This window comes from Salvelinus alpinus, chromosome 32 (assembly GCF_045679555.1).
Source record: "Salvelinus alpinus chromosome 32, SLU_Salpinus.1, whole genome shotgun sequence".
NCBI lineage: Eukaryota > Metazoa > Chordata > Actinopteri > Salmoniformes > Salmonidae > Salvelinus > Salvelinus alpinus.
This window is the reverse complement of record NC_092117.1, coordinates 5,809,236-5,827,355: the sequence shown is the minus strand read 5'-3', so window position 1 is coordinate 5,827,355 and position 18,120 is coordinate 5,809,236. Positions and strand designations below refer to the sequence as shown.

The 18,120-nt window shown below is 43.3% G+C and overlaps 1 protein-coding gene across 1 annotated transcript in view; it reads left to right on the top strand.

Moving 5' to 3' along the window:
- abcc2 (ATP-binding cassette, sub-family C (CFTR/MRP), member 2) overlaps nt 1-18,120 on the top strand; it is a 53,917-nt gene that overhangs the window by 17,444 nt on the left and 18,353 nt on the right. Inside the window, exons 14-25 of the mRNA XM_071379782.1 lie at nt 40-124; nt 627-693; nt 983-1,109; nt 2,835-3,011; nt 3,488-3,655; nt 3,888-4,062; nt 4,163-4,298; nt 10,801-10,909; nt 12,216-12,435; nt 12,607-12,761; nt 13,020-13,175; nt 17,362-17,561. Coding sequence (XP_071235883.1) covers nt 40-124; nt 627-693; nt 983-1,109; nt 2,835-3,011; nt 3,488-3,655; nt 3,888-4,062; nt 4,163-4,298; nt 10,801-10,909; nt 12,216-12,435; nt 12,607-12,761; nt 13,020-13,175; nt 17,362-17,561 — 1,775 coding nt within the window. The remainder of the gene's footprint in view (nt 1-39; nt 125-626; nt 694-982; nt 1,110-2,834; nt 3,012-3,487; nt 3,656-3,887; nt 4,063-4,162; nt 4,299-10,800; nt 10,910-12,215; nt 12,436-12,606; nt 12,762-13,019; nt 13,176-17,361; nt 17,562-18,120) is intronic.

Sequence of the window (18,120 nt, the reverse complement as noted above, 5' to 3'; positions counted from 1 at the left end):
ACACACTCCCTACATACACCTGTGTGTTTGTCCCTCCAGACCAGTGTTTCGAAGACGCGTCTGGAAAAGTTCCTGGGAGGAGACGACCTGGACACCAACATCGTGCGTCACGACCCCAGCTTCAGTAGGTCAAGGGTCAAATGTCACACACTTTGTTACATGCTCTTTAACCCCATAAAGCAAAACACCGATACGGGTTTCCTAGACACAGATTAAGCCTAGTCCCATGGACTAAGAAGCATTTTCAATTGAGAATCTCCATTTAGTCAAGGACTAGTTTTAATCTGTGCCCGGAAAACCGTCCCTTTATGTCAATACTTTAGTTGCATTAGTTGCATTTTGTTTGCCGGTATAATGAAACCAGTGGCATAGTGGTCAATAGTGCAAACAGCCAAGTTAAATCAAGCACCCCTCAAACCACAGGAAGCTGCGGAGGGGAGGACTGCTCATAATAGTGGCCGGAACGGAGCGAATGGAAAGGCATCAGACACATGGAAACCATGTTTGTTGACGTGTTTGATCCCATCCCACCTATTCCGCTCCAGCCGTTAACATGAGCCCGTCCTCCCCAATCAAGGTGCCACCAACCTCCTGTGCCTCAAACGTGTGTCTATGTCTGTTCCCAGACACAGCCGTGAGTGTCTGTAATGGAACCTTCGCTTGGGAGAAAGACGCTGAACCTGTTCTCAAAAAGTGAGTTTCCCTCCTCTGTGGGTGCGTGTCTGTTTTAACAGAGAAGTCGTATCAAATCAAAGTTTATTGTCATATGCACTGGATACGGCGTAGTGTACACAGTACGATGAATTGCTAACTTTCAGTTTAACCTCTCCTGTCAGTACAGCAGCAATTAAAAGTATAAAAAAGCATTCAATAAATACTCAGATATGCATTGAGAGGTGTGGCTTTTGCAATCATCACCTCTGCTTTGTTAAACGTGTTGTGTGTGTCCGTGTTTGTGCGTGTGTGTTTGTGTGTGTGTCAGTGTGTCATTGGAAATTAAGCCCGGCAAGCTGGTAGCAGTGGTGGGAGTGGTGGGTTCTGGGAAATCTTCTCTGATATCAGCAATTCTGGGAGAGATGCACAGCGCAAAGGGCTTCATCAATGTACAGGTAACATACACACGCACGTCATGCAGGTAATAATAATAAAAGTTTTTACTGCTTTTATACTCACATGAAATACTCAAATTAGTCAGTATGACCTATTTTTAAATAATTTATTGAGTTGACAATAAATGACCAGTGAAATATATTGTTTTTACATGGTCAGCCATAATGTATGGCTTCCCTGGATCAGATTAGGGTTAAACTCCTTGCTCAAGGGCAAATCGACAGATTTTTCACCTTGTCGGCTCAGTTATTTCAAACCCGCGACCCTTCGGTTACTGACTCAACGCTCTAACTGCTAGGCTACCTGCCTTAAGTTAGATACAGTGCTTGACAAAACTCACAACTCTGGTCCAATTTGAAGATCTGCAGCCTCACAGTTAACCTTTCCAATATAAGAACGCTGAAAAAAGTATGATTGCGCACGCTGCAGGTCGATGGAACCGTTTGCCAGTGATGGGAATTGAATTGGCTGCACCTCCTTATTTGGATAGTGAAGCTTGCATTTTAAATGTGTCTCTATACTCCAGCCCTTTGGATTTGAGATGAAATGTTTTATATGAGGCCACAGTACAGAATGTCACCTTATATTTAAAGGCATGTTCATACATATCTGTTTAACCATTTAGAAATGAAAGCTCTTTATGTATCTAGTCCGCCATTTGAAGAAGTCATAAGTATTTGGGCAAATTCACTTATAGGGCTCTATTTTCGGCTGGCGGTAAGGAGGCGGAAGTGCCAAATGCACATTAGTTTTGCAATTTAATTTAAGGGGTGGAAATAATTGAGGTGTTTGCTTAAAAACGTGCACCAATAGGCCAAATTCGGTTAGTGTAACTAGGGATATTTAAGACTGACCAAAAGCTGGTGTTAGCTGCAACACAATTGGTTTTAGCATTGATTTTGCCAGCGGAGGCGCACAAAGTAGCCTTACGTACATCATCAAAGTTTTATTAAAATATCACAAGGAGCAAAACTGTCAGACATTCCCCTTTTTAATTTAAATTGGACATCCTTTTTGTCCAGCTTCTGTGAAACGTTTGGACTCATTATGTGCAATGCCCATTGCATGAAAGGTGTCAGTGACTGTAAGAAGCCTGTTTAGGAACAACAAGTTATTTAAAAAGACTGCTTATTGGTTTTCTTTATAATTTTGTCAAAAAATGCATCTTCCACTTTCCTCTGTTGGACCTAACTGTCAAATCGGGTGTATTCCGATCGCTGTCTGTGGTTCTGAATCTATTTGTAGGCTATATTTGCCTGTTTGTTTACTTTTCACGTGGCAAAGCTCACTACTGGCCATATCAACAGCGATAGTAAGCTTATCTATAAATATGTTTGGGAGCCGTAACAGTGAGTGGACATTCCCCCTTTCTCTTTATATTGGATGTTGCCTGATATGAAACATTTTTATTTAAAATCCAAAATGCTGGAGTATAGAGGCAAATTGAAAAATGCAGCTTTACTGTCAAAATACATATGGAGAAGAATGTAAATGTCATTGCTAAAACTCTCTCTCTCCTCTTGCACTCACTCCCCTCCCTCTTTTCCCATCTACTCCCTCTCTCTGTCTCCCATACTCCTTCTTCCCACCCACTCCCTTTCTCTCTCTCCTCCTGCACTCACTCCCCTCCCTCTTTTCCCATCCACTCCCTCTCTCTGTCTCCCACACTCCTTCCTCCCACCCCTTCCCTCTTCTCTCTCCCCTCCCGTCTCTGCTCTCTCCAGGGGTCGGTAGCCTTCGTGCCCCAACAGGCCTGGATCCAGAACGCCACTCTCAGGGACAACATCCTGTTTGGCTACCCACTGGAGGACTCTCGTTTCCAGGCTACGCTGGAGGCCTGCGCCCTGGGGCCCGACCTGGAGCTGCTGCCTGGGGGAGACCAGACTGAGATCGGGGAGAAGGTGAGAGATGACTGGATGGTCTGGAGGTGGTTAGGGGAGAGGGGCTGGTGCTAAGGAGAACGCACTGAGATTGGGTCTGCATCCCAAATGGGCCCTTGAATCATAAATCGGTCAGTAGGTACACTAAAAACAACAAATCCACGTGCCAGTGATGATGGAACCTGTTTTTGATGGACCCTGTTTTTCCATCAACACAGCTCATTTACATGCAAAAACAATGTTCTATCTCTATTGATAACAGCGTCTCTCATGTCCAGCTAATGACCATGGTGGGGTCAATTTCATTTCAATTCTGTCAACTCAAGAAGTAAGCTGTACAGCTAATTTAAATGCCAATGCCATAGAGATTCAACTATGTTTTCTCTCTATAGCTAATGCCATCTCTCGTGTCCAGGTAATGAGCTACGTATGTCCCCGTTTCCCTCCCCTCTCCTCCGCTCTCTTCTCCTCCCTTCCCCTCTCCTTTCCTCCCCCAGGGTATTAACCTCTCCGGGGGTCAGAAGCAGCGTGTGAGCCTGGCCAGGGCGGCCTACAGCCAGGCTGACGTTTACCTGCTGGATGACCCTCTCTCAGCTGTAGACTCTCATGTGGGCAAACATCTGTTTGAGGAGGTGGTGGGACCTAAAGGCATACTCAAAGATAAGGTGAGTAGAATGGCTAACCAAATAAATTAGATAAATTAGATCAATAGACAGACAGATGAATGGATGGACGGACAGATGTCCTATCTTTCTGATCCCTCCGTGGACTTGTGACCCATGGAGTACAGTTTTTCTCCTCTCCTCCACCTTCTCCTATTTCTCCTGCCCAACTTCCTCTCATCCCCCTCCCTCGTCTCCTCCTCCTCTTCCTCTCTTACTCTTTCTCCCTCTGTAGACCCGTATCTTGGTGACCCATGGAGTGAGCTTCCTGCCCTACGTGGATGAGATTGTTGTACTGAAAGATGGATGTGTTTCTGAGGTCGGGTCATACCAAAGTCTCAAGGACAGCAAGGGGGCTTTCTCGGAGTTCCTGGACACCTATGCTAATGAGGAGGGCAAGAAACACACTGGTGAGTGTGTGTGTATAACTGGTTTTGTGTTTGTGTGTGTAACTGGCAGTGTGTGTGTGTGTGTGTATATAACTGGTTGTGTGTATGTGTTTATCGACAGACCCAACCTCTGATGGTGAGGAGGTGGGGGTGGTCCCTGATTTACAGGATCCTCAGGCCGACACCCCTCCTGAAGACATCGTCTCAATGACCCTGAAGAGAGAGAGCAGCATCCGACGCAGCCAACGCAATGGAAGGTATTAGAGAGAGAGAGAGAGAGCGAAAGAGGGAGAAAGAGTCTGAAATGACTCTTTAGTTCAGAGCCAGATCCCTGGGTGGTTAAAGGGTGGACAAAAAAGCAGCACTTCACAGCCATTTTTAATAAACGGGCTCTGGAGAGATGAAGGTCGAGTCATGCATCCTCCGAAACATGACCCCCCAAAATTTGCTTCTTAACACCAACCCGCACCAATGTGTTGGAGGAAACCCCATTCAACTGATGACCGAAGTCAGACTGCAGGCGCCCGGCCAGCCACAAGGAGTTGCTAGAGCGCGATGAGACAAGTAAAGCCTCCCCGGCCAAACTCTTCCCTAGCCCGGACGACGCTGGGCCAATTGTGCACCGCCCAATGGGACACCGCCTGGGATCGAACCCGGGTCTGTAGTGACACCTAAAGCAGTGCCTTAGGCCGCTGTGCTACTCGGGAGGCCTGTTGGTTATTCTTTTTAAGAAAAAGCATATGCCTCTCTGCATCTACAGTATGTAAAAATCTGGGTAAAAGATGAAAAGGAATGTGTGTCTTATTTAGTACATGTAGTAATTGCTTGCTTTCTAAAGTCAAAAAATCTAAAAGATGGTTAGACAAGCTAGCTACTATAACTTGATTGATAGCCTGAAATGGATTCTTGGTAGCAAGTTATTGCTATAGTTTTTTGTATTAATATTTGTATTTACAACACATACAACACAATCAAACTAACCAAACAACAAAACACACCTCATGCAAACATGACACATTGTTCTCTCTCGTCCTGGTCCAAATAATTTGACTCATAAAGGCACATTTCGATACGTTCCTTTATTTTCTTTGCATATCACACTTTCATCCTAACAATAAATCAAAAGACGAATGTTGCATATATGGGCGGGCTGCATTGAAATTTCAAAAAACAAAAAATATATAAATAGTTACTTAAAATGATGAATAATTATAAAGTTGCTCATTATATACATGATTTTTATGAATGACATATTATTGATTTGTATAATGACTTTGTATCGATACACATGATTGGCGCCGGAGGGGATGGCTGCTGTTTTACGGGCTCCTAACCGATTGTGCTATCGTGTGTGTTTTGTTTTGCATTATTTGTAACTTATTTTGCACATAATGTTTCTGCCACCATCTCGAATAACCGAAAAGAGCTTCTGGATATCAGAACAGCGATCACTCACCTCGTACTGGACGAGGATGTTTTCTTTAACGAGTTGGACGCAAAGGATTTACTTCAGACACCGGACAAGGCCCAAATCCCCGTCATTGAAGAGGCGACAGAGATATAGGTGTCGTAGGTCGGGATTCCTTGTAAGAATCCGACGGCGAGTGGGTAACCTGCCTCTACCATCAGTCCTGTTTGCCAACGTGCAATCATTGGATAATAAACTGGATGAGCTCCGATCAAGACTATACTACCAACGGGACATTAAAAACTGTAATATCTTATGTTTCACCGAGTCGTGGCTGAACGACGACATGGATAACAAACAGCTGGCTGGATTTTCAGAGCATCGGCAAGATAGAATAGCTGCCTCCGGTAAGACAAGGGGTGGTGGTCTGTATATATTTGTCAATAACAGCTGGTGCACAAAATCTAATATTAATGAAGTCTCAAGGTTTTTCCTCGCCTGAGGTAGAGTATCTAATGATAAGCTGTAGACCACACTATTTAGCAAGCGAGTTTTCATCTCTATTTTTCATAGCTGTTTATTTACCGCCTCAAACCACTGTTGGCACGAAGACCGCACTCAACGAGCTGTATAAGGCCATAAGCAAACAAGAAAATGCTCATCCAGAGGCGGCGCTCCTAGTGGCCGGGGACTTGCAGGGAAACTTAAATCTGTTTTACCTCATCTCTACCAGCTTTCTACCAGCATGTTACATGTGCAACCAGAGGAAAGAAAACTCTAGACCACCTTTACTGCACACATAGCGCTCCATTTGGCAAATCTGACCATAACTCTATCCTCCTGATTCCTGCTTACAAGCAAAAACTAAAGCAGGAAGTACCAGTGACTCGCTCAATACAGAAATGGTCAGATAACACAGATACTAAGCTACAGGACAGTTTTGCTAGCACAGACTGGAATATGTTCTGGGATTCTTCTGATGGCATTGTGGAGTACACCACATCAGTCACTGGCTTCATCAATAAGTGCTTCGATGACGTCGTCCCCACAGTGACCGTACGTACCCCAACCAGAAACCATGGATAACAGGCAGCATCTGCACTAAGCTAAAGGGTAGAGCTGCCGCTTTCAAGGAGCGGGACTCTAACCGGGACGCTTATAAGAAATCAAGCTCTGCCCTCCGATGAACCATCAAACAGGCAGAGCGTCAATACAGGACTAATATTGAATCCTACCACACCGTCTCCGAAGCTCGTCGGATGTGGCAGGGCATGCAAACTATTACGGACCACAAAGGGAAGCACAACAGTGAGCCCAGTGACATGAGCCTACCAGATGAACTAAATTACTTCTATGCGGGCTTCGAGGCAAGCAACACTGAGGCATGCATGAGAGCACCAGCTGTTCTGGACGACTGTGTGATCACACTCTCCATAGCCGATGTGAGTAAGACCTTAAAACAGGTCAACATTCCCAAGGCCGCAGGGCCAGATGGATTACCAGGACGTGTACTCCGAGCATGCGCTGACCAACTGGCAAGTGTCTTCACTGACATTTTCAACCTGTCACTGACCGAGTCTGTAATACCAACATGTTTCAAGCAGACCACCATAGTCCCTGTGTCCAAGAACACCAAGGTAACCTTCCTAAATTACTACCGACCCGTAGCACTCATGTCTGTAGTCAAGTGATTTGAAAGGCTGGTCATCGCTCACATCAACACCATTGTCCCAGAAACCCTAAACCCACTCCAATTGGCATACCGCCCCAACAGATCCACAGATAACGCAATCTCTATTCCACAGTGTCCTTTCCCACCTTGACTAAAGGAACACCGTCGTGAGAATTTTATTAATTGACTACTGCTCAGCGTTCAACACCATAGTGCCCTCAGAGCTCATCACTAAGCTAAGGACCCTGGGACTAAACACTTCCCTCTGCATCTGGATCCTGGACTTCCTGATGGGCCGCCCCCAGGTGTAAAGGGTAGGTAACAACCCATCTGCCACGCTGATCCTCAACACGGGGGCCCCTCAGGGGTGTGTGCTCAGTCACCTCCTGTACTCCCTGTTGACCCATGACTACATGGCCAAGCACGACTCCAAAACCATCATTAAGTTTGCCGACGACACAGCAGTGGTTGGCCTGATCCGTGACAAGGATGAGACAGCCTAAAGGGAGGAGGTCAGAGACCTGGCAGTGTGGCGCCAGGATTACAACCTCTCCCTCAATGTGATCAAGACAAAGGAGATGATTGTGGACTATAGGAAAAGGAAGGTGGAGCACGCCCCCATTCTCATCGACGGGGCTGTAGTGGAACGGGTCGAGAGCTTCAAGTTCCTTGGTGTCCACATCACCAATCAACTGTCATGATCCAAACACACCAAGACAGTCGTGAAGAGGGCACGACAATGCCTATTCCCCCTTAGGAGACTCAAAAGATTTGGCATGGGTCCTCAGATCCTCAAAAATTTCTACAGCTGCACCATCGAGAGCATCCTGACTGGTTGCATCCCCGCCTGGTATGGCAACTGCTCGGCCTACGACCGCAAGGCACTACAGAAATGAAACCAACCTGGTCAGTTGAACTCAAAGGGTGAATAACTTTCCTAAGTATGTTTGCTAATAATTTAGAAAGTATCTTAAAATCAACATTCAGTAAAGCGATTGGTCTATGGTTAAAGCATTGAGACATGTATTTACCCGCTTTATCAATGAGTGCTATAATTACATCCGCAGTAGTTCCATTTAAAATACCATTATCCCAAAAATAATTGTACACTCTAAGCAGTACTGGTGAAAAAAAGTATAGTTGCAAACTGCTTCTGAAATTTTATATAAACATCACTTCCCGGTGCCTCATATTTTGGTAGCTCTAAATGGCATCTTGTATTTCTTGTATTGAAATTGGTTCATCCAATTGCGACTTAAGCTCATCATGCAACTTTGGTAACTTAATGCAATCCCAACAATTCTAAAGGTCTTTCTCACTACAATAGATTTTGAGTTGTACAAATACTTACATAAGTATTCAGACCCTTATCTCAATACTTTGTTGAAGCACCTTTGGCAGCGATTACAGCCTCGAGTCTTCTTGGGTATGACTCTACAAGCTTGGCATACCTGTATTTGGGGAGTTTCTCCCATTCTTCTATGCAGAGCCTCTCAAGCTCTGTCAGGTTGGATGGGGAGCATCGCTGCACAGCTATTTTCAGGTCCCTCCAGAGATGTTCGATTGGGTTCAAATCCGAGCTCTAGCTGGGCCACTCAAGGACATTCAGAGACTTGTCACAAAGCCACTCCTGCGTTGTCTTGGCTGTGTGCTTAGGGTCGTTGTCCTTAGGATCTATCTTTCCCTCGATCCTGACTAGTCTCCCAGTCCCTGCCGCTGAAAAAAATCCCCACAGCATGATGCTGCCACCACCATGCTTCACCGTAGGGATGGTGCCAGGTTTCCTCCAGATGTGACGCTTGGCATTCAGGCCAAATAGTTCAATCTTGGTTTCATCAAATCAAATCACACGCGCCAAATACAACAGATGCAGAGCTTACAGTGAAATGCTTACTTACAAGCCCTTAACCAACAATGCAGTTTTAAGAAAAATACCTACAATAATAAGATATAAAAGTAACAAATAATTAAAGAGCAGCAGTAATATAACAATAGCGAGACTATATACAGGTGGTACCGTTACAGAGTCAGTGTGCGGGTGCACCGGTTAGTCGAGGTAATATGTACATGTAGGTAGAGTTATTAAAGTGACTATGCATAGATAATAAACAGAGAGTAGCAGCAGCGTAAAATATAAGGGGTGGAATGAAAATTGTGTGGGCAGCCATTTGATTAGATGTTCAGGAGTCTTATGGCTTGGGGTTAGAAGCTGTTTAGAAGCCTCTTGGACCTAGACTTGGCGCTCTGGTACCACTTGTCGTGCGGTAGCAGAGAGAACAGTCTATGACTATGGTGGCTGGAGTCTTTGACAATTTGTAGGGCCTTCCTCTGATACCGCCATGTATAGAGGTCCTGGATGGCAGGAAGCTTAGCCCAAACCAGAGACTCTTGTTTCTCATGATCTGAGAGTCTTTCGGTGCCTTTTGGCAAACTGCAAGTGGGCTGTCATTTGCCTTTTACTGAGGAGTGGTTTACGTCTGGCCACTCTACCATAAAGGCCTGACTGGTGGAGTACTGCAGAGATGTTGTCCTTCTGGAAGGTTCTCCCATCTCCACAGAGGAACTCTGGAGCTCTGTCAGAGTGACCATCGGGTTCTTGGTCACCTACCTGACCAAGGCCCTTCTCCCCCGATTGCTCAGTTTAGCCAGGCGGCCAGCTCTAGGAAGAGTTTTGTGGTTCCAAACTTCTTCCATTGTTCTTGGGGACCTTTAATGCTGCAGACATTTTTAGGTACCCTTCCCCGAAACAATCCTGTTTCAGAGCTCTACGGACAATTCCTTCAACATCATGGCTTGGTTTTTGCTCTGACATGCACTGTCAACTGTGGGACCTCATATAGACAGGTGTGTGCCTTTCCAAATCATGTCCAATCAATTGAATTTACCACAAGTGGACTCCAATCAAGTTGTGATGGATGATCAATGGAAACAGGATGCACCTGAGCTCAATTTCGAGTCTCATAGTAAAGAGTCTGAATACTTATTTAAATAAGGTATTTCATTTTTTTATTTAAAAAATGCAAACATTTATTAAATCCTGTTTTTGCGTTGTCATTATGGGGTATTGTGTGTAGATTGATGAGGGAAATAATTTTTTCATCCATTTTAGAATAAGGCTGTAACGTAACAAAATGTGGAAAAAGTGAAGGGGTCTGAATTCTCTCCGAATGCACTGTAATTACCTAATTCTAGCACTTTAATTTTCCTTTTGTTTTTTTTCAAGTCGTTTCCTATTTTTCCAGCCAGAATAACCTTGGATTGTACCCCTGAAAACAACCTTTATAAAATTGCTAGGTGGCTAGTAGTATTACACAGAAACAACAACAACAAAAATAGTTTATTTTTAATAACAGTACTAAGCTGAGGGGGCACGTGCCACTGTGCCCCCTGTGGGCATGACCCCTCTGCAAACAGAGAGTGCGGGCTAGAGAGAGAGAGAGCCTACTGCCATTGTCACTTTATTACATCATTTGTGAATGACTCCATCTTCTCTCTTTCCCATCCTTCCATCTTCTACAGCGAGAATCAATTAGTTCATTCCACCTTCATAACATTTTCTCCTCCAATACCACTGACATTTAAGTGTTTGTGTTTATTATCAAATATACACTCACACTTTCCTCGCATTTTCTCCTCCATCAACACACCTCTTCTCCCAATCTGTGTGTGTGTTTCCCAGTATTAGGTTGAGAAAGAACAGTTCCCTAAAGAAACCGAAGCCACCTGCTGATGACGAGACCAAGAAAGGCCAGAGGCTGATCGAGAAGGAAAGCATGGAGACGGGACAGGTATATTGTGGGCTGTGTATTATGGCCTGTATTGACTTAGAGCCTTGGTATGGAGGTGGGAAAAGTAAGACCACTTACTGTTTGTAGAACCCTTCAATAACCCAAAATCAAATGCACTAATCTACAAACTCAGTGGCAACTGGTCATTCAAGGATTGAGAAATCATATGCACTCCAAAGAGTCCTTCTAGTGGTAATAATCCTGTTGAAATTATAATTTATTTTTTATTAAAAAATAAAAAGTATTCAGAGAAAAAAACCCATCTAACAGTAAATATTCTCTCTTTGAAGTGTATATACAGTACCAGTCAATAGTTTGGACACACCTACTCATTCAAGGGTTTTTCTTTATTTTTACTTTTTTCTACGTTGTAGAAAAATAGTGAAGACATCTAAACTGTAATGTGTACGCTAGTAGTCGGGAAGCAAGTACAGGGAGTGATTTAGAAAAATAATAATGAAACATGGAACAAAACAAGAACCACGAGTAGCGTACAAATATACTGGGGAAAGAACCAAAGGGATTGACAGATATAGGGGAGGTAATCAGGAAGACGATGGAGTCCAGGTGAGTCTCATCAGGCGCATATGCGCGTAACAATGATGGCAGGTCTGCGTAATAATGAATAAACGAGTGCCGGAGAGGAGGAGCGGTAGTAGACGTGACACAAAACTATGAAATAACACATATGGAATCATGTAGTAACCAAAAAAGTGTTAAACAAATCAAAATATATTTGAGATTTGAGATTCTTCAAAGTAGCCACCCTTTGCCTTGATGACAGCTTTGCACACTCTTGGCATTCTCTCAACCTGTTTCATGAGGTAGTCACCTGGGTTGCATTTCAATTAACAGATGTGGCTTGTTCATTTGTGGATTTTCTTTCCTTCTTAACATGTTTGAGCCAATCAGTTGTGTTGTGACAAGGTAGGGGTGGTATACAGAAGATGGCCCTGTTTGGTAAAAGACCAAGTCCATATTATGGCAAGAACAGCTCAAATAAGCAAAGAGAAATGACAGTCCATCATTACTTCAAGACATGAAGGTCAGTCATTTCAGAAAATGTTTAGAACAGTCGCAAAAACCATCAAGCGCTATGATGAAACTGGCTCTCATGAGGCCCGCCACAGGAAAGGAAGACCCAGAGTCCAAACTTTTGACTGGTACTGTAGTTAAAATACATCCATCATTCTCTCTGTGTTGTCTCTCCCTCAATTCATTTAAATTCAAGGTGCTTTATTAACATGAAATATTATATTTTTCTGTCTCCCTTTACCTTTCTCCCTCTCTCTTTTTCTCTCTCCAGGTGAAGTTCTCGGTGTATCTCCAGTACCTACGTGCAATGGGCTGGGGCTACTCCACCATGTTCTTCCTGGTGTACTTCATCCAGAACGTTGCTTTCATTGGTCAGAACCTGTGGCTGAGTGACTGGACCAATGACGCAGAGGATTACTACAATAAGACCTACCCCAACTGGAAGAGGGACACTCGGATTGGTGTATTCGGTGCGCTAGGCGTGGCTCAAGGTAAGAGGAGAAGAAGAGAAAGAGAAAAGTTGCTTCATTGACCATGTTAAAGACACCTTATGAAGTAGGTGAGAGTGAGAGAAGAATAATACTGTGTTGTCCATTTGTAGAAATGGAAATGTGCTTTTTGGTAGATTTTATTATTAAAATAGTCTCCTCTCCTCACAACAGGTGTATTTGTATTCATGGGCACCCTGCTCCTGGCTAACGGCTCTATCAATGCGTCTCGTATCCTCCACACCCGGCTGCTCAACAACATTCTACGCGTTCCCATGATGTTCTTTGACACTACGCCATCCGGCAGGGTTGTCAACCGCTTTGCCAAGGTATAGGGGACAAACCTGCTACTGTGCTGTGTTCATTAGGCACTAAATGAGCAAAAAAAACAGACTGAAACACAAAGGGGCTATCTGGACTTTGGTCACAAATGTTTTCTTTTGCCAAATGTTTTAAAACGCTTTCTGTTGCATGCCCTAATGAACGTAGCCCTGGCATATTTGAATATTACATTACCCCTGCGTTCACTTTATCCTGGTTGGTGATGCCAATTATCGTTTGATGTCACATCCTGTTTCCTGTTGTAGGACATATTCACAGTGGACGAGGCCATCCCCCAATCGCTTCGTTCGTGGATCATGTGTTTCCTGGGTGTGCTTGGAACGCTGTTTGTCATCTGCCTGGCCACACCCATTTTCACCGCCATCATCATCCCTCTGGCTGTGGTCTACTACTTCGTTCAGGTAGAGAGAGAGAAAGAGAGAAAGGAGTGTGTGGATGGGTGGGGTAGGAGGAGAGAGGGAGGGAAAGGGTGCACAGTGTTTTGAAGCCACTGCGCATCCATTCTTGTACTGCTCCACCATTGTAAAACATTTGGTAAGCTTTAGAAATGCATTTATTAATGGTAATATACATTTTTGCCAAGTATATAGGTATGTATATTCTAGTACAGACACCTTATCGCATACTTTTAAAGATGCCGCCTCACTCCTCGAGTTGTGTTTTCATTTTGAACTAAAACAAGGGGGTTGAGCCCTGAGCCGCCCTGAGCTGGCCTTCTGGGTAAGGTGTGTCTTTGCGCTAAATCCTACCCACTAACAACTCTGCTACCATGGCCCAGGAGCTGGAGAGGAAGAGAAAGTCACTTGCAAACTACAGCCGCCAGAAACAAACACAGAGCAGATGATGCCAACAAGCTAACTTGTTTGCAGATAAAAAAATTCAGAACATTTTGACAGAAATAGGCATAATTCTCAGTTCTTGGATCTGAATCAAGACCAATCCAGAAACCAGATGAACATTGCAATACATTTTGAAAGATGGACTGGTAGGTAAGTGCTGGGTTGCGTTTTTAGAATGCTAGCTTGCTAGGTACGTTAGCTGCTTACCTTAGTGTGTTCAATGTTCAAACTAGCTAACATGGCTACTCTGTATTAGGACTGTTTTGTACTCAAAGAAATCTAGTGATGGATACATCATGTCGCTACACTGCATGAACCCCACAAGATACCCAATGCCTTTATTTAAACTAGCTAGTGTTAGCCAGCTAGCTAAAGCTAGATATGCAGATTGTTGATGTAATAGTGTGTTTGGTTTGTAGATGATAATGTCATGCAGATGAGCCATTGTTTACTTGACTGGCCATGTTGTCCTTTAAGCTGGGAAGTTCAAAGTAGGAATCAATGCCATGCTACATAGGCAATGTGCTGAACAGGCAAGCGTCATGTAGTTAACTATTTTGCTCAATTACCAACAAAATAATTATTGAATCACAAAGAATAACCTCTTTTGATGTTGATTTTTCCATAACCACAACTTCTACAACCTCAGGTTCCCGTGAAATCAGACTGTCTCCACCAGTATCTCCCTGAAAAATACATGTTTGTTTGATATTACTGTACCGAAAGTTAGAGAGAATTTTTTTGGGGGCGGTGGTTCTGTGCCGAAAATGCTGTAGACCATCTAGCTGACTAGCATTATCATCTACTAACCAAACACACTATCATGTCAACAATCTGCATATCTAGCTAACTAGCTAGCTGACATTAGCTATTTGAAATTAAGGCATTGGGCATCTGTGGGGTTCATGCAGTATCGTTAGATTATTTTGAGTCCAAAACAGTTTGAATACAGAAGATGTTAGCTAGCTAGCTAAATAGCCGTGTTAGCTAGCTTGAACACTGAACACACGAAGGTTAGCAGCTAACTAGCTAGGATGCTAAAAACACAACCCATCACTTACCTACCAGTCCATGAGAACGGTGGCAATTTCGGTATCACTCTTCCATTTTTCTAAATCGATTTTAATCCGGTTTCTGGATTGGTCATGATGAGCAGTCTTCTTGCCTCTTTTTCTATTTCATGAACCGAGAATGATGCTTATTTGTATTGACATTTTCAGAAAACGTTGTCCCTGCTACCATGACAGTTTATCTGCAAACAAGTTAGCTAGCTATCTAGTTTGTTGGCTTTGGCTGCTCTGTGTTTGTTTCTGGCGGCTGTAGCTTTTAAGTGACCTTCCCTTCCTCTCCTGTTCCGGGTACCATGGCAGCAGGGTCATTTGAGTATGCGGGATTTGGCGCAAAGACGAACACACCTTGCCCAGAAAGTCTTCCCAGAAGAGTGGAGGCTGTTTTTAGATGCAAACGGGGGACCAACTCCATATTAATGCCCATGCTTTTGGAATGAGATGTTCGATGAGCAGGTGACCACATACTTTTGGTCATGTAGTGTAGTATCAGCAATGTAGGGTTTATATACAGTACATCATTTGGACTGAGAGGATGGAAAAGAGAGATAGGGGTGGCCAGAAAAAGATGCACACTGTATTCCGGATAATAGCTCATATCCCGGTTAGTCTTATTCAGTGTAAGATGTTTATATGCACCTTTGATATCCCGCTTACGAGTATCCCTATATCCACAAATAAACAGAATATTCCTAATTTGCCCAGGGACAGCGTAATGACTTTTTGACATGGGGTTTTTAAGTCTCATTTAGATCTAGTATTTGTCTGCTTATAATAGGCTATATGTTAGTAAACCTGTCTATAATTAGATACATGGAGCTTCTCTTTTGTCATTACTTGATGCTCTAGAATACTAATTATGCAACGGGTGGTTTGGAATTCCCATTGTTAAAGCCTCACCTGCCCAGATACAGTATATGAGACAACATACACATGGCCACGTTCATGGTTTACGTCGTTAGCTAGCAATGCACTACCACTCATACTTCTACAACTACTAGCATTAGCACCTGTAACTCGTCGTGGATGATTTTAAAGTTAACTTGCTTTTGACCTGTTTTATCCACTAACATTTCAAGAATGGTGCCAACAAGAAGAGGATATGAAAGAAATAAAACAAGAAGAAGAGCAGGTGGACCAGCAACCTGAGCCTTGTGTTACCGTTAGACATGCAGAAATCACGAATGTTAGCGCTGCTATAGACGACATAGAAAAGGAGATAAATTATGTAGCTACATAAAGACAAACCAACTGGGCAGTGATCTGGCAAATGTTTCAAAAAAGGGTATGGGTAATATTCTCAGGAGTTTCTATGCCACCTACTGAATACGGTGTGGTTTGATTTGCAGTTGCACTTTTGCCAAAGAGGCAATGAAGGAAATCGCAAACTGAAGCCAGACTCATTCGTAATAAAAGACAAAAATGGTTTGAGATATGCAACACTGAGTTTCAATGATGAAACCAAGAACCACAAAAATGCAATGGAAAGAGACAGAGAGAATCGTCATGGCTACATGCAGAACCAAGGACATCGTCTGTAGAAACCAAGGTTCTGGAACTATCAAACAGCGCTTGGGTAGTTTTGCTTTACTTGGCAGACAAAATGAATAGAACTAACGACCAGAGAACGCCAAAAATGTAATTTGACTACCAGTGAATGTAGCATCACGTTTTGTTGAACAATTTATGGTTTGGGAAATAATCTAGATTTTTTTAATGGTACCAGTTGTATTAAAGCAAAAATACACTCGAGTCCATGTGTTATGAAATGTGTATCATGGCTGTGGTGGTCTACACTACTCGGCTTCGCATCGTGGCTATGACCACGTCCCATGATAAAAATGTCATAACACATGGCCTTTCGTGTCTTATTGCTTAAATAAAGCCTTGCTCTAAAGAATGTCATGCATGATAGAATGAATGCATCATCAACAATCTAGTTGACATCGGTAAACCAGGGAGATTTCCGTGTATAATTTTGAAATGACATCAGTTTGTTGACCGGTTTTAAGGAAATTAAAAGCTTTGAAAACGATACAACATGTTTCTGATAGTATTTCAGTTCGTCTTGGATGCATATTTTATGTGGTTGAAAGTTAAATACTGTCCACTTTTATGTTGCTGAATTTTTGATAACTTTTAGTCTACATAACACAGAACCTACATGTGCATTTGCTCACATTTCCTCAAAATGAAAGAAATGATATTCCTCCACTCCTGTTCCCGAGACAAAATTAACATTCGGACTATAATTTTACTCCAAGAAACACTTAATTCTATAGGAGTTAATACTGTAATAGGCTACATGTGAGGCCTACAGTCAGTGTTCAGACTTCAGTTACTATTCCAACTATTACTGTTCCCATCCGAACTTCAAAGGTGATAAGATGCAAAACTGAGCCTGCGCAAACCGCAAAAAACTACGTTAAGCGGGATAAGATGTTCACATGCCACAGTGTCCGTCTAAGATCAGCATATCCCAGCGATAGGAGCTTATTCGGGTTTTTGAAAACGGGATATGATGTTTAAATGCGTCAACTCAAAAACAGAATACTTGAGTATCCCGAATAATAACGCGATATTGGTGTGCATGTAAACGTGGTCAGTGCCACTTCAGTATAGGATTTGTGAATCGTTTATTCTCTCTCTCCTTCATTCCTCCATCCACTCTCTCCCCTCAGCGTTTCTACGTGGCAAGCTCACGGCAGCTGCGTCGTCTGGACTCTGTGTCTCGGTCTCCCATCTATTCTCACTTTGGAGAGACAGTGTCTGGTCTGTCGGTCATCCGGGCCTATGGACACCAGGACCGTTTCCTCAAACACAACGAGAAAGTAATTGATGAAAACCTCAAGTCGGTCTACCCGTGGATAGTCTCGAACAGGTCAGGAACACACTCAGTTTTGTTCATGTCAAAACAGCACTGGATAATATGAGTTCCATTCTGTCTGAAATGTTATGGTGAATCTGTGATGTCTGATGTTTGACTTAGTCTGTCTCTTGCCTGTCTTGTCAGTCTTGTCTCTCTGTCTCACAGGATGTTGCTGAGGGGAAGACAGCTCATAATAATGGCTGTAATGGAGTGAATGGAATGGTATCAACCACATGGAAATCATTTGTTTGACGTGTTCGATACCATTCCATTTATTCCGTTCCAGCCTTTACTATTTGTATTTGTATTAATTAGGGATCCCCATTAGCCGCTGCCAAGGCAGCAGCTACTCTGTCTGGGGTCCAGCAAAATTAAAGCAGTTATACAATTTAAAAAACATTACAATACATTCACAACAGATTTCTCAACACATTAAGTGTGTGCCCTCAGGCTTTTACTCTACTACCACATATCTACAACACAAAATCCATGTGTACATGTGTGTATAGTGCATATGTTATCGTGTGTCTGTGCCTATGTTTGTGTTGCTTCACAGTCCCCGCTGTTCCAT